Source organism: Cottoperca gobio, chromosome 21, assembly GCF_900634415.1.
Source record: "Cottoperca gobio chromosome 21, fCotGob3.1, whole genome shotgun sequence".
Classification (NCBI taxonomy): domain Eukaryota; kingdom Metazoa; phylum Chordata; class Actinopteri; order Perciformes; family Bovichtidae; genus Cottoperca; species Cottoperca gobio.
The window spans coordinates 19,834,347-19,862,308 of record NC_041375.1 but is presented as its reverse complement, the minus strand read 5'-3'; the positions used below and the strand labels follow the sequence as shown (position 1 = coordinate 19,862,308).

At 41.6% G+C, this 27,962-nt stretch overlaps 1 protein-coding gene across 10 annotated transcripts in view; it reads left to right on the top strand.

Moving 5' to 3' along the window:
- The window catches only part of dachd (dachshund d), a 93,289-nt gene that overhangs the window by 22,462 nt on the left and 42,865 nt on the right, over positions 1–27,962 (top strand). For all 10 annotated transcript variants that reach the window (XM_029459082.1, XM_029459081.1, XM_029459078.1 and 7 more), the window contains exon 2: positions 26,684–26,799. In XM_029459082.1, coding sequence (XP_029314942.1) covers positions 26,684–26,799 — 116 coding nt within the window. The remainder of the gene's footprint in view (positions 1–26,683; positions 26,800–27,962) is intronic.

Genomic DNA, 27,962 nt, shown 5'->3' with positions numbered 1-27,962 from the left:
CATACTTAGCCAGCGAGAGAACTGCACTTCATATTCTCGCCAACTTTTATCTGGATGAGTGAAAAGGATAAGCCAAGCTGGGCTGTTTCCCTAAACGCACGGTGTCCCACAACACGGCGGTTTATCATGGCCAAGCTTCACGGTCATTTGACCAAGGTTATTTATTTATTTCTTTGCTATCCTCAGATTACCGTCTTGGTAACACTGCACCAGCCACTTGTCATTGTCTGTTTTTCACTTGTCCTAGATCGGGGGTATTTTGAGGAATGTCCGCTCTGTTCTCTCTGTACCTGTCCCAGAAGTCAGCCCATGTGGGTTGTGAGAAAGAAAGAGAGAGAGTGGTCACGTGTGCTCCAGCAGCGCTGAAGCTCTTATTTGTGCTAGGCGTAGCCTGACATATCCGGGTTTTACTTGACCTGATGTTATGTCATCACCAAAGTTATTTGGGGGTCCTGACTCTGCTAATTAAAGGACAGCAGATAATCGTGTGTGCGCGTGTGAAAGTTGCTGATCATCTCGTGTTTATATTTAGACGATATTGCCAACTGAAGTGGACATATTTAGAATAGGAATAGCTGGGATGGGGACACCAAAGAGGGGTTAGTCACGTATTTCCATTTTGTGCAGCAGACATGGTATGTGTACAGGGTAATGAAGTAGGGAATCATTCTGTGTTCTCGATTAACAGTAATCACCAAGCAATTGAAGCGTGAAAAATGAATTTGTTTCTTCCAATGCAGGACAGTCTCAGAACACACACAGCAAACTTATTAATTACACAGCGCCGTTGAGCTAGCAGAATAAGATTTTTTAAACGCTGTGATGTTTTGTCTGCTTAATTGTACGGTAGTTCTAGTGCACATGGTTCTTGAGGAAGTTGAGGAGTGAAAGAAAAGCCGGCAGATAGTTTGAGCTTCCCCCCCCCCTCAGCTCCACTGAGTAACATTGCGGCTGTTTAGCCACTTTTCTCTGGGCAAATTGTTTTTGTGACCCATGGAATGTTAGAGGAAATGCTTCTTTCTCATTGGCGGTCCCCCGGGTGTGGAGGCCATGGCCCCTGTCATCAGCCCCAGTACACACACACGCGCGCACGCACACACGGGATCACTCTTTGCTAGAGGAAAGCAATCCACCACAGGAGAGGGACCTCCAGGCCTTTTTATAGCACCAGTACACCATCCAAGAATCCCAGACGTGACATCACAACAATCAGATCATTTTCAGTGGTATTATCAATACCACACACACACACACACACACACACACCGACACACACACACACACACACACACACACACACACACACACACACACACACACACACACACACACACAAATGAAAGATACCCACAGTATTTCTAGACTTCTTTCTCTGTGTACTGTGTCCCTTTTTCTTTTTTGTGTTGCTTTCAGTTTGTGTACAGAGTTATCATTAATTAACCCTTGCTTTGCACAAATAAACAGACACCAGACAGTGATGATTTTTTTCAGCCTCCTTAAAGAGACGTTAAAAAGTAATCATGAACGGTCCCAATTCGAAAAGGATTTCCCTAGAATGTGCAGTGAAATATGCTCCTCAGATCAATTAAGTGTTTACAGCCTGTAAGAATCAGCAGCACAATAGAGAAGCTGTCTCTTTTGGACCCCGGAGGCTACCGTAGCAATGTTTCATTAAGTGCACTCACTCCTGTGGCCCCCTATAAACACACATTAATTAAGGCACACAGAAACACAGCCTCTGAGCTTGCACTATGGTAATGATGATATGACCCCAAAAGGAGAGGTGCACCAGGGGTCAGGGAATAAAAGCAGGGAGCGCTTAATGCCAGAGCTTGGCTGATCTGCAGAAACACGGTCTTAACCGGTCCAATTCAAATTAGGCCAAGATTTTCTGAACATGCTAATTTAGATGTGCATGAATGTAGATTCAATTCCAGCGGTGAGTATGGCCGGGGTGTGTCTTCTCCTCACAGAAAGAATAATGATAAGGGTCAAGATGACAATTTTCTCTTTGTCAGCAGCCTGATAATAAATTATAAACTCTGACAAAATGACCTAATGATGACAAGAATGTGTTAGTCTGTGTTGTATTCTATATAAAAAAGTTTATTATGCCCTCTTATAACAGAGTTATCAATCACATAAACACCTAATGGATCTCAGATGCTCAACATCTGTTCTTTGACATGCTGCTACGTGAGATTGAGGATTTCCAGAACATATATAACCTCTCGGTGTATTTTATATCCTAATACAAAACTTACCTTGTGGACATGCTGCGGCTGACCTAAGATCAGTGCTCGCTCATCCCTCCAATCACTCTAGTTCCAATCGCAGTCACCTCCGATAGACAATTTAGGTAGATTTGACAGTGGCAAATGGGTGTCATCAATATGATCCCAAACATTGACATTTTCTCTGGTGAGCTAAGTGGAAAGTCCCATCCCATCCTCTCAAGATCTGCAGCTAGAGGCCAGGGGGCTGGTATCCATCTTCGTAACAGTGACTGTGTTGGAGAAGGAGGTGAAGGAAGAGGAGGCGAAGAGATGGAGCGGAGGGAGGCAGCATGTCAATGAGCCTGCCCAGTGTCACTGAGCACCACACAGAACAGCCATCTGGAGAATCAAAGACTCCTACCATCTGGCTGCCTCACCCACTGTCTACCCCCACAGAATAAGAATCAACCTGATAGTACTTTGCCATAACACTCCTTGGCCTCTTGGATGTGAAAAGTCAGGTAAAACTGCATTCAAGTTGGAAAAAGAAATAACACCTGTCAACATTCATAAACACGGTAAAAGAAAACAGTCTTTCGCTTCGCCTGTGTGTACACCTCTTCACCAATGGGAAGATAGAATTGACCCTCATTCGTCAAGCCATCATATGTTAAAATCAGACTTTCAAATGAACATATGTGCATTCTACTGCCAAACCTGATACTTACTAATTCCATCTTTGTCTTATGCTTTAAATCAATCTCACATCTGCTTGGGAAACATATGTTAATTTTTTTTTCAGATCTGCAGTATGTATTTGAATTATGCATAGAAAAGTTTTGGAATAACAGTATTCTCATCCTATAACGAAGAATAACAGCATTGCAAAATTAAATTAAATAAATCTTATTTTAGTTTTGAAATATGTCTATTTGCTGACAATTAACCAAAAAAATTTAAGAAGTCAAATTCTTGCCAATGTGCAGAATTTAAGGGATTACTGTCTGCAAATCGTAGCCTCTGACTTCTCCCTCTATGATGTCCAGGATCAGTGGATTGTAGATTTTCTTTCCGTGTTTGTTTTGTCGTTGATTCTTTGCAGATATTAAAGCTGTCCAAGTCTTAAGTGAAACCCGAAGTTCTGCTTAACGAGCTAAAAACTGTAACGCAATGAAAACTTAAAGGAGTTCTGAGTGGACCTTCAACGTCTTGATTTAAATTATGTATGCTCTGTAAGTATGTATTTGGCAGCAAAGAGTGGAGAGAGGAGGAGGGATGTACGCTGAAAAGTCATCAGCCATATTCCAAAATGCTATTTCCGTGTTGCTGAGGTACCATTGTTTACAGGGCTTTGATGGAGAGGTGCCCTGATCGCCACTAGCTGTTTCTCTCTCTCTCTCTCTTTTTCTTCCCTCTCTTAGTTTGAGAGAAATCTCCTGACGCTGTAAAATGGGCAATGATGACATATGTGGATGCAGGCCTGTTCATATCTTTGTGGGGCCTTTAGGGAAATAAATATCTGAGAACATTCAGTGAAATGAAGCTCACTCAATAAATCACCATGACACAATAAACACTTCTGGCACATGAGCACCCCCCTACCCACCATCCCCTGGTGCCCAGCCCCCTCACACACAAACACAAACACACACACACACACACACACACACACACACACACACACACACACACACACACACAGACTCTACTCTCAGACACCACCTACCTCTCCCCGCCTCTTCTTGTGCTACCAAATGGTGCCTCCCCACAGGCCAGTAAATCAAATCCCAGCACAAATACAGTGGGAATTTATTTGGAATGGGCTTTTGTTCTCTTTAACGCCTGATTGTTAGGCCGACTAGGTCGCATGATAAATTTTGAGCAGGTTGTTTCTGTGCAATAGCTGTCGGTTTGTTCCCCACTGTGCCTAATGTGAATCACACTGCCTTTAATCTCCACTCCTTTGCCCATTTACACGCAATGTAGAAAGCGGTTTTAATAAAAGCTGTTAAAAGGCTAAACGTGAAAGACATGATCCGTCTGTCTCTAGAAAAGATGGTGGTGCTTTACATCGGCCATAAAGTACGTTTCCATGCACCTGTTTCTAGGTGCATTTTTGCAAGAAAAACAAAGAAACACAAGAAAATAAATTAATGTATCGATCAAAGCTAAATGCGACCAAATGCAATGGACACAGACTAAGTGAAGTTATCATGACGTACACGAAGCCTGTGACTCAAACGTCCACTTAATCTCCCGCTCTGCTGTAGAGACGACAAAATTGCGTCAAAAAAATAAAGAAAGTCTGATTTATTTGGAGCGATAAGGAGACTGTTACCTTCCTCAAATGAATACACAACAAAAAAAAACAGAACTCTTTTAATTAAGTCATCTTATTGCGAATTCTTCGTCTACAAATGGTTTATTGGGACCTAACTGGAGAATTGGCGCCACCAGCTGTGCATTCGATGCGCCCAACTCCCGAAATTCACATAACCATAGTGACTGAATTTTCTTTGCATTTTCTCTTGACGATTATCTTATTTAAAACTTGTGTTCAATCTGAATGGAAACATGGCTATATAACACACATAGACTAAACTGGTCATATATATGTTTTAATAAAAATGAATTAGTAAATGGAAAAGACAGTTTGGCTCCAGTATGTTAACGACGTGTCCCGACACCTCCTGAGCGACACTGCGAGGGGATGGAGGGCTCAGCTTTTCCCTTGGCTCATGACACCCAGTCAGTCTCCAATGACAGACACTGTTTATGCAGAGGTAATACAACAGACTCTAATTGGTTTATCAGTGTTTGCTATGGTAACCCACATGGAAACGGCCCCTTAAACAATTATATTTTTAAACTGCTGGCCAGGATATATTTTGCTTTATCTATGGGCACCGTGGATATGATTGCTCACTGTTATAAATGGCACATAGTTAGTACACGGAGAGAAAGACATTGTTTACACTAGGCCTCATGCGGTGAATCTGTCCAGTGTAAGGTAATCTGCAGTAATAAGCTCCATTTGTTTTGTTTAGCTTTTAAGCTGAGGGAGAGCGGAAGGGAGAGGAAAAAAAAAAAAAATCTCATTTCAAATCCTACCCACCTTCTTATCTCTATTTGTTCAGTTGTTTTTAATGCCACATACTGAAAGAATTTCAATGGCTGTTTTGCCATGAAGTCATTTGTTATCCTTCAGCGGGCTTTCGTCTCCCTATTGTGTGACAGCCCCCGAGTGCTCGAATCCTCCAGATGGAGCAGGTCAGACACACAGAGACACACACACACACACACACACTCACAGGCAGGTTCACACACTTTCTTTTCAATGGTTGACATAGATCTACTTGCCTTGTGACATGTACGGAAATGATAATGTCATTTTTGGCAATTTGTCTTTCCCCTACTTTTCTGTTAGTTGGAAATGTGGCTGTTAAGAGCTGCGAAGAGTTGCCTGGCAGTTGCACAGCCCATGTCATGTTTACAAACAGTCCAAATGAAAATGTTTCGCAACAGTGTTCTCAATTTACGCATATTGTCAGTCGGTCTGTTATTCACTTACAGATTTTCCTTCCAAAAATGTGTGGACGCCTCACAGAACAGATGCATCTGCTTTGTTTTATTTGGCAATTACACTCTTGTAAGGAGCGCTGCCCAAAAAGCAAAGCCCAATGTGAAACTCTTTCTTCTAGAGATGAAACACATTATGCTTGAACTCTGCGTAAGATACGTTGCTTTTATTATTTATTATTATACTGACTTTTTTCTTTCCCTTTTTATTCTCTTTTCCATGTGGTGTCCTGCTGTGTCCCTGGTGTCCTCTACAGGTTAGTAGTATTATTACTTTTAAAGTCATTATTATTCATAAAAAACATTTTGTTATACATTGATTCAAAGATGTTCCATATTATCTGTCACTCAATTATTTAACTACATTTTCCACACTTTTTTTCATAAGCCACTGCTTAAACAAGTGCTGTGTGTTTTTTAATATAACACTTATATTAAATTCTCTGAATGTTTGTAAGAGACAGATGGCTTGCTTGCAAGTGCCGTTTCGGTTTCTCTCCACGAGACACAATACACAGAAGAGTTCCAGGAACATTCACAATAAGGTTTTTTTATCATGAAAACAACAGGTGCAATTCAGTGATCATTCACTTTCACTTGCCAGTGATGGCAATAAAGGTAAGAGCAAGTTCCATAACAAGTGGAATGTAATAACCGTAACAGCCATCCTTAAATGATTTGATTGACTCACGTTAGACCTCATCGCTCTATTTTAAACCTAATGGAGTCTCGGTATAATTTGACCAAGCCTTGATTGACAGCCCCTTTCTCTATCTCAACAGTAACCCCTGACCATGTACATTAGACTCGGATTAAGGCAAGGTGCTAACGCATATTAAAAAATTAAGCCAAGCCACTGGACTGGCAAAGCTCCTTTTTTTTCTGCCCTTTTTCCCCCCCGTTCCATGTGCCTCCTTTTGGATGGTCTAACATAAAAATTTCAACGGCATCAAGTAGTGATAGGGACTTGATAACACAGCCGCAGCTTGCCCTTGTGTATGAGATGAAATGACACAGTGCAGCAGGCCACAGAGGAAACACTGAGAGGACATTATACTGCTTACACAGAGCCTTGCAGTAGAGAGGCAAGGATACACCATCAAATATAACAATGTAGCGTTCGTAACTAGGTGCTTAATTTGTCAAAATGCCTCTCTTTTGTCGCGGGCATATTTTACAGTGCCTCGAGCCCTTGGCATATTTAAGAGGACCGTGGTAGTTCTTCCCGAGGCAGGATACCAGCCTTATTGTACTGCTTCAGCTGCTGTAAATAATAGTAAATCTTTGGTGATGCATTTGTTCTAGCATGACACCAAAGCCTCCCACTCAGAACGATTGAATGTAACTTATTTGATTCTACTTCCCTTCATTTGGGGATTTTGTGAAGAGTCTGGTTTGAAGACAATGAACTAACAAAAGATTGTTTTAACAGCTGCGTGTCTTTGATTACACGCTTCTTTGAAGTATCACTTTAACTTAGCCTTTGAACTTGGATAGAGATCAGAAATGAATGGAGCTTCTTTTTGATGTGAGAGGAGGGGATTTTATTGTTGAAATGTTCATAAACTGCTTCCAACCGTTTAGAGAACAAGTTCAGTGTTGATTTTTAAATTGAGGCAGGAGAAAGGGAGGGCGGCGTTAGAGTTGGGGGGTGTGTTTGAAGAGAGGAAAAAAGGGTTGAATGCTGGTTTCATGTTCACGTGTACCCAATGACAAGGAAAGGAAAACAGTTCTTAGATACAGTCTTCAATTTACTCCAGAGTCTTCAAGCTCCACATTTGCTTGTGTGGCTCATTAGGACAATATGGCATCCATATGTTTCACTAAATGATCGTTACATTAGTTCTCCCCCTTGTAAAGGACGCGCACGTGCACAGAATCTGAGGAGTTAAACCTTCCTGTGGCAGTTATACTTAATCTGCTTGTTGTTTCTGACAGCAGTAATAATGTGCATTTGAGGTACTTTGTTGTTTTGGACAAAACTCAAATTCTATTAAAGGATTAAGTAATTGAACACTAATCTAAAGGACTTGAGGTTTCTGTTCTTTGGTAATGCCTTTAATCTTGGCACAGTTTTAGAAAAAGGCAGTGAAGTACTGAGTCACTGAGGGGAAAGCAGATTAGTTCAATATCATGTATTTTAGGGGAGAACTACACTAGCTTAGATGGATTACTGTTGAATCAGTGAATTGAAATGTAATGATGCAAAAATGTATCTATTTGGATGAACATGCAGCTGTGTAAACTTTGCAAATATCACATGAGTTTGTCTGTACTGTGTTACATGTAATGCTTTTAAAAAAAGCAGTGATCTTTTATTTTGTGTGCAGGATTTTAGATCATGAAATACCCAGACTACAAATTTCACACACTACAACATTTAGAAATATAATACAGTCAGCTGTAGGCCATTGTATCGTTTCTTTCTCCCATCATTTTCAAATTAATCATGCTCCAGATCCACTCCTATTGTTTAATTTGTACTGTTACCAGTAACAATAAAGACACGAAAGTTGAAGACATTGCTTGCCCTACATCTGTCATTGTCATTGAAAGACTGGCCATAATACTTTATTTATATTCTGCAGATACTGTATGTGCTTTCTGTTGTAAATGTTCATTGATTCAAGGGCAGACACATATACCCCCAACACCCTACATGACCCACATAGAGCAATGTGTGCAATTCACCTATCTATTAAAATAACATGATAGACACAAATAAACCGTTATTATACATTTCGTTACCCTTGCAGCTAACTCAAATTACATTTTCAATGTCGTCCACTCAATCTCCTCTCGTCTTTTGTGCTTTCTTTGATATAAATAGACAGACATTCAGGGGTCTGTAGAGTGGAAGTCAGAAGAATAAAAAGGGAAGAGGAAATTTAGATATTTTTAAATGATGTCCTACATTTTGTCAGCTAAAATCAGGATATTGCCTGAGCGGGGCGAAGCCATGTTCTTCAGTTGTCAAAAGGCAGTAAGTAATGATTAAAATAGCAGTGTGAAACGCGGGGAGATTAAAGTGATGCTAATGATAAGTGAGAGAAGAAAAGGGCAAGCTATATTTTAATTCCTGGGAGAATGGTTAATGACTTCTATTGCCTGAGATTAAACTAAACCTGTCTCATCAGCTTTTTCTGCTCGCTGAGGAAAAAAAGCCCCCTGCACTTTAATTTATTAAACTCTTTTAAGGAAGCACATTGATCTACATAGGTTAAACTTTCAAAATTTGGGCAAAAAGACGCCCCATAAAGCTGTCATGCAGGGCAAAGCTGTTGAGTTGCTCAAGGCACACTATAAAGAATTCATTATCTCCAAACTGCCACATTTAATCAGAAAATATCAATTATTTAAAAGGGGAGTTTGCTCCTGTTTAGAGCATCAGGTTTTACTGACACATTGGATTACACTGACACGTTGAATACATTTCTCTGCTGTGAACTTTTCCATTTTCAACACCCCCCTTTATACCTTTGGCTGAGTAAATGTGGCCACTTTTTAAATGGCTCCGTGTAATCACATCAGCAGTATAATATGATCCAACAAGTAAAATGTTTATCTCCTGTTTTCAGCTTGTTGGAGAGACTAAGACTTGTGCTGTGAAATTTTTTCGCATTGGAATTAACACAGAAGCACTGGTGACCTCTGTAATGAAATGTATGGTACTGTTGACATGGCATTACAGCAATTCAACACTGTTCATTAATCTTTGTTTTGCTAGAACCCTTCTGGCATGTCCTTCGCCAAGGTGCGGAGCAATGCCAGAAATTGTAAGGCTCACCACATATTTCTGATGGCAATTAGCATGCATTCCGATCCACTGAGCCCCTCGCATAACAGCCCAATCCTTACAGCGGCCGGAGTCTTTATCAGCACCCGGGTGATAGGAGTCATTGAACATTCTGCTGACAGCAGATTATTTTTGTTTTTATACAGATGTCAGGCTTGAGTAGGTGGTGTTTTCCACTCTTTCTGTGGGACTATGGGCCCCGTTGTACTCTCTTTTCATCCGCAGATGACAGAGAAATGCTAAGTTTTTTCTCTTTTAGTCTCTCTACTTGCCTCCCCCCTATTATTTTTCGTCATCTTAACCTTTTTTATTTCAGGTCTAGAAATAGATCTGATTTTTTTTAAAGCACTGGTAAATAGGAACTGTCATCCCTTTTTTAAAAGGACACATAACAACGCTCCACCAGCGCTGTATACTGTGAGCCACTAAATTCTCAATGGATCTGTCAGCAGGAAGCAGGCATGCAATTAATCAGCCTTTTACCTCTTAATGTCACGCCTCTGCCAATAGGAAAAATTGAGGAGACATTCATACAGATGTAAGAGAAAATTTCCACAAGTCTCTACAAAGGGGAAGCACAATTCTCAAGTGCCAACTGATGGCCCAAGTACAGTCGTAGTAGCCATGATGCTGATCGATATCTTCAATGACTACTGCTGCCGTGCAGAATGTGATCCAGGAGTCTCATGCTAATGTGTCGGATACAATGTAATCTCTTCTTTTGAATCAAGGACACTTCCTTTTTATGGTCTCATCGTTTTTCCAGTGTAGATGGTAACACTATTCTCGAATCGCATATTCTAAAGCCCTTCCGAAAAAGATTTCAATATGCTGACAGCGGAGTTAACACTTGTACTAACGTTATGAAGGCCAGTTTGCTCAACAGTCTAAATACGTACACTGTAGGTTGCATGTGAGCCTCTGCGGTGTCCGTGGCACTGTGCGTAACCTCTAAGCTTTTCGTTTTTCTTTTGAAAAATGTAAAAAGATTCTGAGGAATGTTAATGATTTAAATCTCTTGGATTTGCCTCGAGTCAGAGGGAAATGTCTCTGTATTATTGTGTTGACATATTCAGGATGAAATGATTTTTTTTGCCCCCCCCCCCCCTTGTTGCGTAAAGTAATATCTCTGTGTTTCTGGGGACACATTACAATAATGCATTAAGAAATCACATTAATAATGCACATATTTTGTCACATATTTATAACTATCCCCCAGACATCAACATGTCACAGTTGTTGTTAGATCCCCTTTGGTTTCAATTAAAATCTCGCTGAGGCAATAAAAATAGCCAATTAAATTGGAGCAGGCTCTTCAGAGGTACAATTGGTCTGATTAGATTAACCTTGAACATCAATTAGGGTTAAAAATAAGCTTAAATGTATTTTAATAACTGCCCACCATATTTGCTGCTAAACTATACAACACTTGTATCGCTCATTTTCCCTGTATTGAATCCGTAAGTGTCATAATTTTCACTTGATTAGCCTGCATTATCATTTATTTTTTCTCGTGCTTATTTGTAGCTTAATTATTTAGACTAGAGTATTTTTTTTCTTTATGGCACTCTCGTCGTGAAACATTGAGACTTCATTATCTAATTACAGGAGTGTGTTTCCAAGTTACAACAGACAATAGAGATGTAATGATGTATAACAGGCATCGTTCTACATATTAATCAACACCAGTCTCCAAAGCGGGGTCACAATCCAGCTGCACAAGTCCTCCCTCTGTCACTTACTCTCTTCTCTTTCACTCTCTGTCACACGCATGCATAAAAATACACACTCACTCCTCTTTCGATAGCTGTCGTGTGTCAAGTTTTTCCTCACCGCCACTACTGCCTGGCTGCCTTTTGCTGATCCAACCCCACCTGGTAACTCTGAGCACCCAGACGCTAAAAATATGTCTGAGGCTAATGTCACACCCCCCTGCCATTTCCAGCACCCGGTTCCCAAAGCCCAGGCTGGTGTGAGGGGAGGGAGCCGAGCAGACATCTTTGTAATTCTTTTAATAACATGTGTAAATGGGCAAGGGGCCTATCGGTCTTTATCAGGCCTGGCGAGCAGAGCAGAGCAGCTGATACCACCTAGGGGCTGGGAAATGCCTGATTCATCTAACAGCCCGTGAAGCTGATTAATTTCACTCTTCATTAAGAATGTGTTGTGGCGTCTTCTCTGGACTCCAGCATATCTCCCCACCACCACACAGTCTGTTGGTCATCTTCTTTGCTTCTTCTCCAGCCTTTTCCCTCACTGTAGCTCGCCGTTGCTTCTTTCCTGGGCAGTGTTAGCAGCGGCGGCCACCCTCCTCCTCCTCCTCCTCTCTTTGCGCCCTTGGCAAATGAAAGGTCAAAGACGCTGCAGTGATTAATGAGCAGTAGACTCTGGGATCTCTCTGTCAACCCCCCGCCAGTCCCCCTCCCCTCCTGCCCTCCCCGCTCCTTGCATTATTTCATCTGCTAATCTCACACAACACTACTTAGTATGTCGCGAAAACAGGGTTGTGTGTCTTTGCAGAGCTGCGTAGACACAAACTCTGATGAACTTTTCCGTGAGGCATAAAGGGAGGGAGGAGAGCAGGATTGAGGAAGGGGAAGCGAGGGGGTGGGGGGCATCGCTCACAGAATGTTTTTGGGCCAAAGAAAAGGTGCTGTAGTGTAAATGGTCTGCTCTCCACTCAGCTTTTCATCTCAAGATGTTGCTACCAATTCTAATGATTTAAGTAGTGGGCTCTCAGCACAAAAAAACTCCACTTCAGAAGCTTGGCGGTTTTATGGCGTGATTGAATGTGAACGTCACCACTCCTTTCACAGGATAGATGACACTTCATGGGCTCAGACCAACTGTTTATTTGAAAAAGTAATGAAATATTTACTCTCCATTGCAGTACAGATTAGCAGCAGTAATTGACTGCGACAGAGGTCTATGCACAAGTATGTGTGCGTTTTATAGCGCGCTAGAGAGAGAGAGAGAGAAAGAAAGAGAGAGCGAGAGTTAGAGGGCCCCTCATGTTTGAATGCAGATCTTCAGCACACAATAGGCCTGTTAGTGAGGCTGAGTTTCTGCCTGTCACTTTCTCTCCACATGTTGCTTTTTCTTTCAGAGATAAGTGGGCCTAATGCTGAACAAATAGTGGAAATCAGAAGCCACTGAGAATCATTTGCCTCTCCTTTTCCCATGGCTCCCAAATAGACACCCAGACTCACAGACAGAGGGAGTGACGATGAGAGAGGGAGCGGGAGAGCGAGACGGAAAGGGAGGGGGGGGGGATACAGAAGAAGAAGAGAGAGGAAAAAAAAAACCTCAATGAGCAAAACAATTTTGTCACCACAAGCAGATCCAATTGAAAAGTCTTCTGGATGGGGAAGAGCTGCAGTTGTCAGATCAGGCCATGGCAATGAATAGATCCAAGCAGGCTAAATTGGCATCAGGTGTGGGCTTCCCCTGGCCGGTGATAGGCTCCCACATTGTGCTGGCTAGACATTTGGCCATTTTCAAATATAATGGGAGAAATGAATGCAAATGAGTGAGTGGACTGAAATGTATTTAAATGCAGATTGAATGGGGGGCTCTGCGTAGCGCCTGATAACAAGTTGCTTTAGGAGAAGGGCCACATTGTGTTGGATCATCCCTCCAACCCCCACCGCTCCTAACCCCACACCAGCAGTCCTGTTCTCTCTCCCTCTGTTGCACTTGTGTCTCATAAGAGGCCATTGTTCACTGGGTAAACTCTCTCAAAACTATTTACATTACTCATTTATTTGAATTTCAAATATTTTGGGTTCTTTCTTTCGCCCATATATAGCTGACACACATGCAGCATGCCGCCTTGGGCTATCCAATAAAACAGTAATTGCAAAAGGACAGGGGGCTGTGGCAGAAAAAAAGAAGAAAAGAAAAAGCCGGAAAAGGAGGGGTTCAATCATTAATGATAATGTTGCTTATGTCCATAGCCTCATTAGAGGCACTATAGCAGCTAGTAGCATGTGTTTCAAAAACAAGTTCCCCCTGCCCACTGCCGGTCGACCGCTTGCCCACGGCGATCCATCTTCTCAAACGTCTCCTTCCTATATTTAAGGAGCTCTCGTTACAGCCTTTCCCAGACCTGTGAATTTATGGTGCACTCCAAGCGGTTAGCATAATCGCCGGGAATGCAGTCATTTCAGCGGGAATGTGGGAATTAGGGCAGGAGAGAAAAGGAAAAGCTGTTGGTGTGTTAATTGAATTTCATAAGAATCCTTTGCAGTAGCTTTGCCTTGTTCACAGGGCAGTGTGGACACGTTGGGCTCTGAATCAAATTGTCTCTCAATATTAGTTTTTCAAAGACCTCAGTATTTCTTTATAGAAACCTTGATATTAGACAGAACTTACTTTTACAAACTCTTCATTTTTCTTCTCTTTGATCTCAGCAAAGTGGAACAAGTGGAGAGTAAAACCAGCTTTTAATTTGTTCCCCTTCTGCATTTAAAATACAATTTACATGCAATTAAATTTGATTAATTAGAGACACTAACCTCTGCCTGTCCTGTGTGCACATAATGTATCATGCATTTCAATGTCAACCAACTCAATGTTTACTTCCAGTTAGTGTTCATCAAGAGCCATCATTACGTTTAGTTTCCAAAAAAGGTCATAATTTGAGGCATTTTTAGCTTGAGGGGGTTTACTTGGATGCACAAGTTGCTCAGGACTCGGTGTTCGCAGTGGACACGGCGACTGCGTTGGTCATTTTTGAATAATACAAGCTAATTTCCCGAATGTCAGTTATTTAAAGTCGGCCCGGTTAGCATCGGGGGCAGCTGGGGCAGCGACTGCAGAGATGTTTCAGTGTCCAGAAGTTTCCATGCGGTGATTAATAGGAGGGGTAATGTAGTGGGGAAATGAGTAAACACTCCCTTGCTCCTGGCTTTGTGCTTCAACGACTTGATGACAAGGGCAGAGCAAGGTGAGAATTAAACAGAAGAAGAGAAAAAAAAAAAAAAAAAGAGGCAACGGGCTGCAGGGAGGAGTGAAGCATGACAGACCTGGGCAGCGAGTGGGAGTGAGGAAAAGGCGACTGGGAAGAAAGAAGGCCGCCCTGACAAAAGTGGAAGTTTCTCCCGAAGAAGAATAATTAAAAGCGCTCAAGGGAGGGCAGTTTTAATTTCACATGTAAGGGGCTAAAGATTTCATTTAAAGGCGCGGCGAGCGGAGAGGAGGTTAATAAGATGAACAAAGCAGGGAATGTGAGAACATACAGTGTGAGGAAGCGCGTTGGACTTTCACCTGACACGTTTTTAATTATTGAACCTCTGATATTTCTCTGGTGAAGAGAGGGGGTAAAAAAAAAAAAGAGAAGATTAACTGATTAATGGTCACAGTAACCAATTACTCACTCGTGGGGAAATGGATGTAACTTCGGCACAGTAACACTTCTCCTCGGCGCTAAACGTCACAGAGTGTAGCGATCACTTCCAACACCAAAGCTAAAAGCATACTCTTGGTTGTGCTGGCGGTCTCAGTAGCAGCCGACTGGGAACACAACCAGAGCATTGCATAATAACTCCTTCTAAAACTGAAAAGTGAACTTGCTTCTACAGTGGAATATGTGCTCTTGATCACTGAAATCTCACTCCATTAGTGCTATCTGAAGTAGATGTATCCCAATTATCATAATAAGATCAGCTTGGTCCCATACTCCATGGGACTCCAAACTCTTTTACTGCCACAGAATGATCAAAAGGACTTTGTGAACTAGACCCAGAGTCCCAGCTGTGGGCTGATTTGTTCAGTAGTGGTGAAAGAAGAACTTTAATTGAATATGATGTATTCCTTTTACTTGTACTTTTGGGCCCGGTCTGCTAGAAGGGAACAACAGAGATATGCCAGCTTGTTTAATCTTGTCTAGATATCGACCCAAGAATACTTTTTCTTTACTTAGATCACCGTTCAAGGATATAATACAATTCAATGTTTGCCAAGCTGCACCCCAGTGATAGACTTCCTCTGTGATGCCAACAGCATGCTCCACAGGTCTTGATGTGTCCCCCCACCCCCCCCCCCCCCCCCCCTTACTCCTCCCTCTTTATGAAATCATTAATATTGTCATGTGTATGCATGGGAACGACTGTTGTACCGCAAACCCAAAATCCTGTTTCCGCTGCTGCGTCGCACTGCACACACACTGTGTGACACTTATGTATTATATGTTTATCAGTCTCTAATGAAACACTGACAAGTTCCCCGCACAAGGGATGCTGTGTTCCATTAATTGCCCTTAAGGAACCTTGGGCACTCACAAAAAGGCTGGTCCTATTGCAGCTGACAACAGAGGGGCCCTCAGCCCCGGCCCCCTGGAGAGGGAAGATATTAAGCGTTAGCAGCGTCTGCACTCTCTCTCTCTCTTTCTCTCTCTCTCTCTCTCTCTCTCTCTCTCTCTCTCTCTCTCTCTCTCTCTCTCTCTCTCTCCCCCTATATGCATCTGTCTCCCTTGGAAGCAAAAGGTGTCTCGTTCTATTTCTTCAGCCACACGTTACTTGACCACAGTGTTTAGCGCGGAGCGTGACAAAGAGAGCTGTGTCAGTTAATTTGTCAGAGAGTGTTTGTGATTGATTTATTCATCCAGGGCTCAACAAATGTTTGTACTGCGATGAATCCCCTGAACCATAATTTACTGCAAATTAAACCCAGGCCTCTAATGACACACAGATATGAATGTACCAATTGATTAGAAAAAACACTGCTTATCTGGACCCATTTGAACATTTCTAAGATTTATGAAACGAAAAAGTTGGGATCACAGCAACAATTGTGTAAGAAATATTTTAGAATATATAACGACAAATTTATTTTTTTCATCTCAAAATTGTCCAATAAATGTGGACCTAATTAGTCTCGATTAGCCTTGATATTGTACCTGATGGGAAATTGCCACTGGTGTTACGATATTACTGACAACAGCAGTTAAAAATATTATGTATTTCAACCTTTTTGTTTTAGCTTTTTAATGAAATACATTTTTACTGTTTGTAGCCTGAATGCCTAAATGTGAGAAACACTTTTTTTTGCCTCTTGCGTTCCTTTTGAAAAGCCGCATCCCCCTCCCGAGAGCTGTGATCTCTCTATTAGAATGTGCCAAAAACATTTGTTCTCACTTGAAATTATGGTCCGTAACATCCTCTAATGTGATTCACAGTTTATTTGCAAGTCCATCGCCGCGTTGATCAAGGGGGTTATGGGTGATCCACACGTATGGATAGTTTTTAAGCAGATGCATCTGGCGTCGCTACCACGCTATGATTAGTTTCCAGAGCGTTTGTGAGTGTGTAAACCATTGCTGACATTATGAAATATAGCCTAGGTTCACTGGGAGTGCAGAGAGAAGAAATGTACCCCATCTGTAATACACTGTGTAGACTAATATCAGCTCCTTTTCTCTGATATTGCAGTGAGATATCGATCTGGTAAAATTGTCCCATATTGGAGCTGTCTGTTGTGATATTCATCATGCTGTCACCTCTCCCCAACACCTACGCGTTATTAGAAACCCGGGTTTGAAGAGGTTGAAGGGTTTTAGTCTCCGAGATGTAGCAAACAATTCATCATGAGAGAGAGAGGCAGAGAAAGAGAGGGAGAAAAGAATTCAGGTGAGGTGATGCCTGGGTAAGATTTATGTCTAGTCAGGCTGTACATTAAGAATTATATCATCAAGCAGGAGGACACCAGCAGCTTCACTGCTATCTGCTGAGTGGGCCTATTTGCTCTCCTGCCAGGCTTAAATGGAGTTTTTTTTCTATCTCTTATGAAGCTTTTAAAGAGAAATCTGAAGTCTCAAGGAGCGTAGTATCTCACCCTAACAGAGTTATTTGTGAAACGCATGGCAGCTTGTCGAAAGCAATTGTTATGTATGTGGAGATTATATAAATGCCAGTCACTCATCAGAAATAAAGCCTGTAACTGGTACGTGCCACCTTCAATTTGGCCCACTTCAGAGTGGGAATCTAGTTTGAGTTCCTGTTATTTCCTCTCGTTGCTCGCAGTCAAAGATTCTTCCGGAAGGATCACAGAGACATACACAGACGGAATCCGATTCTTTTGTGTTTTGCAGAGGAGTCAGACTTTGATTCGTCTTTAACTGAGTACAAATGCTCGTCTGGGAATGCGCAGGCTGGGGGCTCCCTCTGAAGTTCAGTCTCTCTCTCTCTGAAGTTCAGTCTCTCTCTCTCTCTCTCTCTCTCTCTCTCTCTCTCTCTCTCTCTCTCTCTCTCTCTCTCTCTCTCTCTCTCTCTCTCTCTCTCCCTCCTATTTCCTCTCTGGGAAGTGTGTGTGCTTGCACGCTAGGCTTTGCTCTGTTAGCCACAATGTTATTGTTGTAAACAGCATTTAAAGCACAGCTGGCCAAATTGATCAGGGCTTGCGTTGGAGTGAACTTGAGCAGCAGAGAGTGGGGCTGCATAAACAGGGCTGCTTGTATCTAAATATGCAAACACTCTCACAGCAGTCCACACTCAGGGGAACAGACACTGTTAGTTCTGATGGGGAAACAGTGAGAAACAGTGAGAAAACAGGCTCGAGCTCTAACCTTTCCATGTATACACAGAGAGAGAAGACAGGAACATTTCTCCAGATTATGTAAACGCTTCTTTTCCTCCCCAGATCATATTTGGCCTCCTCCAAGTATTTACTTTTCATTAATTATTGAAAAAAGAGAAACTTTGGGGGAATAAACAGTAGATAATTTTTGTTTAATGTTTCACACAGGATTCCAACCCTCAGTGCAATTAATGCTAATCACCACCGTCTTCCTGTTTAGCTTTGACTTGGAGTGTGTTTGTGAGTCGTCGCTGTTTCTCTGTCCACGTCTTTCGCTCAGTCTCTTCCCTTAAAGTCTCTCTCTCTCTCTCTTTCTCTGCCTTTTCTTCCTCCTCCATCTCTGCTGTTAGTCACCGTGTCTCTTCGTGTTATGATTACATCACCCTTTCTGTCTGTTGTGTCCATTTAGACCTGAAATTAATCACATCCGACAATCTGCTGGTGCTATTCCCAAAGTTCAAAAGCTTTAGTGGTGAGAGAGAGAGAGAGAGAGAGAGAGAGAGAGAGAGAGAGAGAGAGAGAGAGAGAGAGGTGGAGGGAGAGGCAGTGCAAGATGGAGGGCATCAAGCATGTTGGAGGTACTTACCATTTGTAGAGCACTGTATATTAATTGCTTATCGGTTTTTGATTTTAGAGTCATTTAGAGTCAATCGAATGCATCATTTTCACAGCTATTGTTCTTTGGGGTTTGTTAATCGTCACCCCACTGGCAGAATTAAAAGCAAATTAAAAGCCTTAACTATTGACTCTATCTGAAGTCACTCTCCACAACAATTTCACCAAACAATGGGGAGGATTAATGAAAATGCAGCTTGATTTCTGTTCTCCAAAGCTTTTGCTATGGGGGACCAATTAACTACCCTTCAGGATGACTTTCACTTCTAACTGCCGGTCTGTTCCACTGCCAGAAACTGGGATTAATTCTCAATTAATCCCTCCACCAGAACAACTCTGCCTTTGTCTGCTGGGGAGGACATGAGCATACAACACCGAGGTTACCCCGAGCCTGTTTGGTGGAGGAACTCCACCCCTGCTAAGATTGATACACCCTGTAGACTAGCTCTTCTCAAGCTGAAAATAAGAGCCATTAAAAGGGAATGGTTGACAATGATTTTTGTTTTAGGATTTTGAGCTTTATTAGCCATGCATATTAATGAGTCAATTAATTCCATTCGTCCTCGCGAGTGGTCTGTTTGTTTTTTGCCTGACCTTTTATCTTAGATGCGTTCACGCTTGGCTCGGTTTAAGCACTTACTCCATACTGTGTTTCCCATAGCCTCACGTCCAGAAAGGGAGTTTTTATGTGTTTAGCACTAAGATTCTCCCCCTCTCTTTTGTTTTCTCTCTGCAACTCTCTCTCGTTCTCATCTGTCTCACCCTCCCCCCCTCTCTCTCTCTCTCTCTCTCTCTCTCTCTCTCTCTCTCTCTCTCCCTCCCTCTGTCAGAATGCCTGCTGGATGTATTCCTCTCTAAATGTGACAGGAAATATGCTATTATAGCATGCAGAATATTTGCCTGATGGGATTTGCAATAAAATTACTACATTTCCTTTCCATTAGGATCTCTAAAACCCCTATCTCTAATTTATGATTACCCTGGCAAAAAGACATGTTATATACATAAAGACTAAAGTAGCCCCCAGTCCACATTTAGCCCGTCCTGCTTTCAAAGTTAGTTGAGAGGACAGGAGAAATAATTGAAAAGTGCAGCTGGACTGTGTACAATCTTGTAAGGGATGCCTAGAAAATGAGATTAATCAGTGCACAGACATTGTGGGGAAAAGTTTGCAGTGAATGCCTGACAGTCGTGCTCTTTCTCTCATTTCAAATGTTGGCAGGCTAGCAGGCAGCTCCAAGGGAAATGCGCTCCTTTCATACTTGAGTAATTGATGAATTGTATGCAATATGCAAATGAGAATCCATAAATCTTATGAATGACAGCTTAATTTATGTGAGCCTTAATGAATGCAGGATTAGATTTTAATTAAATATCCTCAAAGGCACCCTGACTGGGTAAGTTTTTAAAGCCTTGTTTTGAAGACTTGTTTCATATGCATCGCAGTTCATGAAAAAGAGAGATCAGTGAGAGTGGTTAGATGAAATTTCCTCGCAGTTTGAAGATAAGACCTGTTCTGTTTTGCTAACCAAAGGCACTTGCAATTAATAAATATTGGAGAAAAATCATATCTAGCAATCTCATTTAGGGTTTCCTGGAACTGCTCATTCTCATACATTTGATTAACTGCATTTACTTTAAGCGCTATCTGATTTCTAACATTTGGTACAGTATCTTTTTAATTAAGAGAATCATCCATTAGGCATGGAAAAGTCAACCAATTAGGCGTTCCTCATCAGTTCCCGTGATGTAGGAAGTCTGCTTACTCATTATCAGAGTCTGTTGATGTGATACTAAATAATCTTGGACTCTGTAGTTATGGGATGTACAATTATGAAATCAGCTTTTAACATTAATGATGCATGGGGAATAATCAGTAATTTATCGTGTTTTTAGATCTTTTTTAGATTCTATTTCACAGCTGAGAGGCTTCAAACGGCTCTAATAGAATGCGATTACAAGAGTAAGCTCTTTGTAGCTACTGTAACAGTGATTTCCTCCTAATGCCTGGCTGCGGTGTCATGACACAGGCTTGAGGAAGGAGCGTGACTGACTCCCAAGTTCCTCTCCGTACAATCAGACACTGCGATGGTCTCACTCAGCGTGGTTCTAAGCAGGCCCTGAGCCCAGACAAAGGCACCAGGAAGGCACCCACACTCCCAACTACTACTGATCTCAACCCTGCACATTAGTCCACACAGGGATCAGAGCACAGACAGCACTTTAAAAGGGGTTTTAGTGGGATTGATGCTAACTCTCTCCCGCCTTTGATTTCACACCATTTGATCTGTGATATATTGTTCCGTAACAAAGGTTCACAGTTTGCAGGCGGATGCAGCTGTTCCTACCCCTAATAAATAATGTGTGTGTTTTTTTTTCTTCCCTTCTACTCGCACTCACAAACTCGCTGTAATCCAGCTATCTAGATCAGATAAGCGCGATGTGGCTACCTGTGCGAGGCGGTGTTTGACAGGTGCAAGGGGAAGCTGATTGAGATAATCCAAGAATAGGCTCAATGCAAATACAGATACAAGATGAGGGTGAGGACAGATGGATGCATGAAAAAGATGGATGAGTAAATGCATTCGCATGTATCACACTGTGATTGTGACGATTATGATCATCACAACCAATAGACTGCCAAGGTCAGCAGGAAGTATACATCATCCCCCCCCCCAACCCTCTTTTTTTTATTGAAGGTAACACGCATTCCTGTCATTTTCAGTCGTTTTGTTTTGTGAAATCATTATGATAAGGATTATTGTTTCACATTACTAGTGTCCGACTAACAACTATTCTCATGATTAATCTGACAAGTCAATTAACGATCGTTAAAATGTCAGAAAAATGTGAAAATTCATTTTAATTTTCCTGAAGCCAAAGATGACATTCTCAAACTGCTTGTTTCGTCCTTGCAGACCGAAACAGAAAGATATTCATTTAACATGCATATAAGCAGCAAGTCCGCACATTTACGATGCCAAACCAGAAGAAAGACTTTTAAATAATGTTAAATATTGTAAGAAGTTAAAACAAATATATATATATATATATATATATATATATATATATATATATATATATATAATCCAGAGTAGATGATTAATACAAATACTTCTTGGTTTCTCATCTGTTAGTGTGCATGGGCAGGGATGTTATCAGTGCTTCTGTGTTTGCTAACATCATTGTGTTGTCCACAGCAGAGCTAAAGGAACTGAGAACACATAATAATTAAACTTATACGTTATCACCACAAATCCACAGTGGGAAATCTGTCATTTTTGAATTTATACTAACACTTGCATGTCAATCCTCCTTTTATTGCCATAAAGCATCTTTTTTTCTTCAAAGTGGAGAAATCAAAAGAGTCAAGCTTGTTTCCAAAAAGAACTCATTTCGAGAATTAAAGTTAAACATTTCATCTCTTCGCCCCCCCCCCCCCCCCCCCCCCAACCGACCCTGTTATCTTATCCGTGGGGATTTTAAATTGGTAGTAATACACCACAGCCATGTTACCCCCCCTGTGTTTCAACAAACATAGTTAACCTCCCGGGAGTTGCGTGCATATTGTTAAACTGTTTGATTGAACCAAATTTTAAAAACATATAAACTCAGCATATTCACGCGACCCCCCCCCCCCCCCCCCACCCCCCGTTGGTCTGAGGCCTCTGAGTTTCTCCCTGACCTGGCACTTAAAAGGTAAGGAGCTGCTTTGTTTTATCAATAAGACCTTGTTTTCATGGCTGGTCACCACCCCAGCAAACCAATCAATGGGGCATGCTCTGCTATCGCTGTGAGAGAAATGAAAAATAAACCCCAGATAATCCTTCAGTTAAAAGGTTACTCAGGGCGATAAAAGCTATTTTGTTAATTTATTTACTCTCTGCACCGGAGAGATAAAGAAAAGGAGCAATTAGGGAATTCTAGGTGAGAGATTTTAAAAGGGCAATGACATTGGGTTAATATTTTATAAGGCCTGATTGGCAGAGACCTGGAGAGGCCTTTTGTTTACACAAGCCCCAGACGGAATGACTCACTCGCTTGTTTTGGCCGACTGGGCGGAAATGGAATAAATATCTCCATCCTTACCTTTTAGAAACGTCAAACAAAAGAGCGAGATAAAAGGTTAATGGCTCAATCATAACCACCAGGAAACAATATTATGCTCTTTCTCTGCAACCTGGACTCACTATTGACATCATCAGGTTGAATTCCTGAAGACGGGAGGAGCAGATGATTCTTTCTGTGTGTAACTAAATCCACCGAGGGAGTGTGCTCGCTTGGGCTAAACATTACATTTGTGGTTTCAATTGATTTATAACAGATCATAATCACTGCATTAACGACGTCCTGGGTAATAAGATCTCAGTCGCTGCTTCCGTCGACAGAAAAAGAGTCTGATAGCGAGATGTCAGAATTTTTTTAGCAACGAGATCAAAAAACCGTCCTGATATCTCATTCGATATTATACCTCTTATTATACCTATCACCTCGTGTTGGCTTCCTGTAAACGGGGTGAGAACGCAAATTTAATTATTGAGCTTTTATTGCATTGTAGCGCTGAAATTGGACTCGTGTGGAGTGTATTGTTGGGCCCCGTGTAATCTGATTGCCTGCGCAGCATAGTGTGTTGGATAGTATCGGGTTCCAGCCGACTCTGCTGGGTCAACACACGGCCTGGCCATTAAAGGAAGTCTGGTTCAGGGAAAGTTCACCACTATTTTCTTTTCACCATGGTAGCGAAACTAAAAAGAGAATAGATGTGTAACATATTTGTGGCCCCAGCCCAAAGCCGGGCGCCCTATTTTGTTTCCTTAATTGATGCCAGAGATATGAGGGCCTTGCATATCTTTAGTACAAATATAAATAAAGCGGGGAATAAAATTCTTTCATGATTGACCTCCAACACAGGAATAATATTGTCCAAATAAGTCCATTTTAAATCCCAGAGGTTTCTATTTTCTGAAACATTTTAAAGCGGTAAAGACGAAATGAAAAGAAGGCGAGGAAGATTAGCAACAACAACAGCGAACGAGGCATGAGAAGAAGCAAAAATTCCAATCATAAATCCAGTTGTGCTTCTTTTTTTTTCCGTTGCAATAATGGCCTAGTTTGGAGCAGTTTTTCTGTGCCAGGCTATTTAGGGAATCAGCATCTGCTGCTTGATAAATAGCCGGGCTTTTTTTGTTTTGTTTTAGGCCAGGTTGAGTTCCTCTCTGGACCCAGCGCATCAGCCTGGATGGCTCTGACCAATGCAGAATCTGCAGCAACGTTGGCACGCAGGCCTCAGCTGCGGCGTTTTCAAGGGACTAAACCACATGTTGTTAAGTAGCATTACACCAAACTACATAAAACATAAGGCTGTGATGACACGAGTCGGAGCTCTGTTACAAAGTGTAAGCCTTTTTAAATTCAGACGCCATAAGAAAAGGAGGCGATAACTTTAATTTCTGAGACTCTTTCCTGTTGCTCGGAGGTTCCTCAGTTCAAAGCTGTGTATTGCTTTCATGGCTCGCCGGTGTTATTTGTGTGCAGAGAGTAGCTGAAATGCTATCCCCTTTAAACACCAGTACACATTCTCTTGCAGCCAATCTAAACATTACCTTTACTTAACGGGGTCTTTGTACCTGGGTTCACATCCTTTTGACATGATCTAAGGTTGATGTGACATTTTTTTGTCCATTTGAGTGACTTTTTTTTTTTAGCTTTTAGTATTGTTTGTAAAAAGCCTTTTACCCATCACATACCCTCTATTGAGGTCTTTCATAAATAATTCAGCCAGAGCACAAGTGAAAGTGATGACAGCAAAACTGTGTGCGATCTCTCCCTCTCATAAGATCAAAGAGGTGCTTCTATAGAAATAGGAATTACATTTCCAGACGTTCCTAGGTTGGTCGGGCTCTCATTTCTCTTTCTCTCTCTCTCTCTCTCTCTCTCTCTCTCTCTCTCTCTCTCTCTCTCTCTCTCTCTCTCTCTCTCCCTCCCTCCTCTCACTTTCTGTCATTCGCTCTACCTCTTGCCACTTCTTTCTATCACTTTTGTATTTTTCCCTCCAAAGGGACACACAGTTGTGTGAAGGTCTGCTTTCAGTCCTAAAACCTCCAGAGCCGGTGTATGAGAGAGTCAGCACATTCAGACAGATAGAGCGAGTGCACTCTATTAGCAGGACTGAGGTAAATAAACCTCACAAGACACGGCTGAATAAATTCAACTACTAAAGGCTGTGTGGTATCTGAACTAAAACACTGCATCACTCTGCAGATACCGCCTTTGGGACATGTAGTGAAACGTACTGTAACACAAACAGTGTACACTCATACACTGTACCGGTGGATAAAGTCCGGAATGAGCCGTCATTGTTAAAAAGAGAATCAAAACGGCCAATCAGCTGCCAGCATTGATTAATGTCATTTGAAATTAATAAAAAAAAACAAAAACATAAATCACTAATAATCTTAAAATCATTCAATTAAAGATTCAAATCATGACAAAGTAAAAAGTAGTTTACTTTCATTTATAAATGAACACATAATGTAATGAACTACAGTTGCATGAGGCAAGTGAGCAGTGATGTATCATGCCACCAAAATAAATTGTTCCTATTAAGATGTATTTGTGCAGAGATTTTGCTTTAGATTAGATTAAAGACACTTTACTGTGTGTGCATGTTCCCTTCAAAGCGTACTAACAGAATAAAAATGAAGTTGAAGGCAGTCTTGTAATGCAGCGGGACAGCAGCTCAGCCAGGTTTGATTTACGGTCCTGTTCTTTCTCTATAAATTTGTATTTTTCTTTCTTTAAATGTATGTTCCCTGCCGTAGTCACAGCATGCTACGGAAGCCCTATTGTGATTCAAGTATAGATTGAACTCATATTAGAGAGAACTTAGTATCCCGGTAAAGCTTGAAAATGGACTATTGTATGTGAAATAATGTATGAAGCCAATATGTCACCTGTGTCAAGTCGCCGTAATTCATCTTCAGCTGAGACATCCAGCTCCTTGTTCATAAAGAATACACCTCTATAGGATCTCGGCCGCCTCATTATGTGCTCATTGCATTTTTCTTTTCACCCTGTAGGCCTTTTTTTTAACTATAAAGCAGCAAAGTAGGTATTGATTGCAACTCGAAGCTGTATTAATAAGTGAATGAGTAAGATGTGTGGAAAAGTCAGGGGTGTATCTGCTTCGAAGGCCTTTTCTCCGGCACAGTGAGGTGGCACAGTCATTTATCACGGCTGGATCTGTGCCCCTCGTTTGGTGTAATAAAACTCCCCCATCAGAACCGTCCAACAGGTCTGAATCACTCTGTCACACCACCTTCCAGCTAAGGCACGCATTAAATCAAGCAAGCAGAACATTTCCTAAGGCAGCCATTGCCTTTTAATTTCCTGAAGAACCTTAAAATATCATTCATTACCAGAACTACACATATTTGGTTTTTAAAAGTCTCATAAATCAATAGTGGCCTGACTGCAATAATTATAACAAGTTAACATGTAATTTCCAGGCCGAGGGCCGCGCGCTGGATTTTAGCATATGCAAACGAGGCAATTCAAATAGTGTGGGGATATTAATACGGAGGAACAGGTAACGAGGTACGGGTTATGAATTATGCATCAAAAAGTGGTTGATCTTCAATAAAGGAAATGAATTCACCGTGTAATCTAATTAGTTATGGAAGTCTATTATGTTGAGCTGCAGAAAGCAACTGTCCTTGAAAAGAAATTTATTTACAGTGCATGTTAGCTCTTTGGAATGGAATTGCATTCTGGAGTGCTCTAAATGTTAACACCACCCCCCCCCCCCCACCCCGCCAACCACCACCCACACAACCTCTCCTCCCCCTGTCAGTCTCCTCCTCGTCTCTTACCGGTTTTCTCCTTCTCTGCCCGGTGTTTTTAGCTCCAGACCCGGACGGCCTCCGAAGAGGTCCCAGAGTATGACATCGTTGGAGAACCCCCACCTCATGCCCCACTCAGTCCCCGGCCTCATGTCCCCTGGCATGATCCCACCCACAGGTATGGTTTGGTCTTAGTCTGTAGCGCTCTGTCATTGTTACTAAGGCTCTAATTCACTCTGTCTGGGTGTCTTCTATCTCTCTCTTCGTTTCTGTCACACACACTCACACACACACACGTTCACAGCCTCCCCACCAGTGGCCTCCCCGCAGCTTGTCCTCGAAATGGCAACCAGTCCAAAGTGACACATGCACCCAACCACCAGACACCAGCCGCTCACTCGTTTACCAAAAACAGATCCTCTGCTCAACCCCCGGAAACTAAGAGGGGGAGAATAAATCGGAGTGGAGATCTTTTCTCTCAGATTATTCCAGTAGATGTTGCATTTTGCCTTGAGTGCATTCTAATTAGTGCGATTAAATCCACTCCACTGGTATATGTACATAGGCAGTGATGATGCTAAAGCAAGCTTATCGCCACGAGAATCAACAACAAGCGTTTGTGCCCTAACTTAGCCCCGGGCCAAGTCTTATTGCAACCAATGCTTTTGTTCTATTTGTGGCTGGCTTCATTGTGACTGCTTTGATGTTGGTGGCTGTAACTGCTCTGATTTGCATATTTTACTCTCCTTCTTTATATGTCTTTAATGATATTGTACTGTTGAACGGAGCTCTTTGAATGCTCCTACAGCACACACGCTGTATTTAACCAGCTATTAACTATAGTACTTTACAAAGAGATACAACTCCACAGCTGGTTTTCCACGGTAATCTTCGCTGTATAACAATTTTAACAGATTTGTAATAATCCTACCTCACACATTTTCTTTTCTTTCGTCTGGAAGTATTTTTCCTTCTTCTTCTTCTTCTTCTTCTTGTTATTCTTCTTCTTCTTCTTCTTCTGTTCTTCTTCTTCTTGTTATTCTTCTTCTTCTTGTTATTCTTCTTCTTCTTGTTATTCTTCTTCTTCTTGTTATTCTTCTTCTTCTTCTTCTTGTTATTCTTCTTGTTCTTCTTCTTCTTGTTATTCTTCTTCTTCTTGTTATTCTTCTTCTTCTTCTTGTTTTTTCCTTCTCTTCTTTCTTGTTATTCTTCTTGTTATTCTTGTTATTCTTCTTCTTGTTATTCTTCTTCTTCTTCTTCTTGTTATTCTTCTTCTTGTTATTCTTCTTCTTCTTCTTGTTATTCTTCTTGTTATTCTTCTTCTTGTTATTCTTCTTGTTA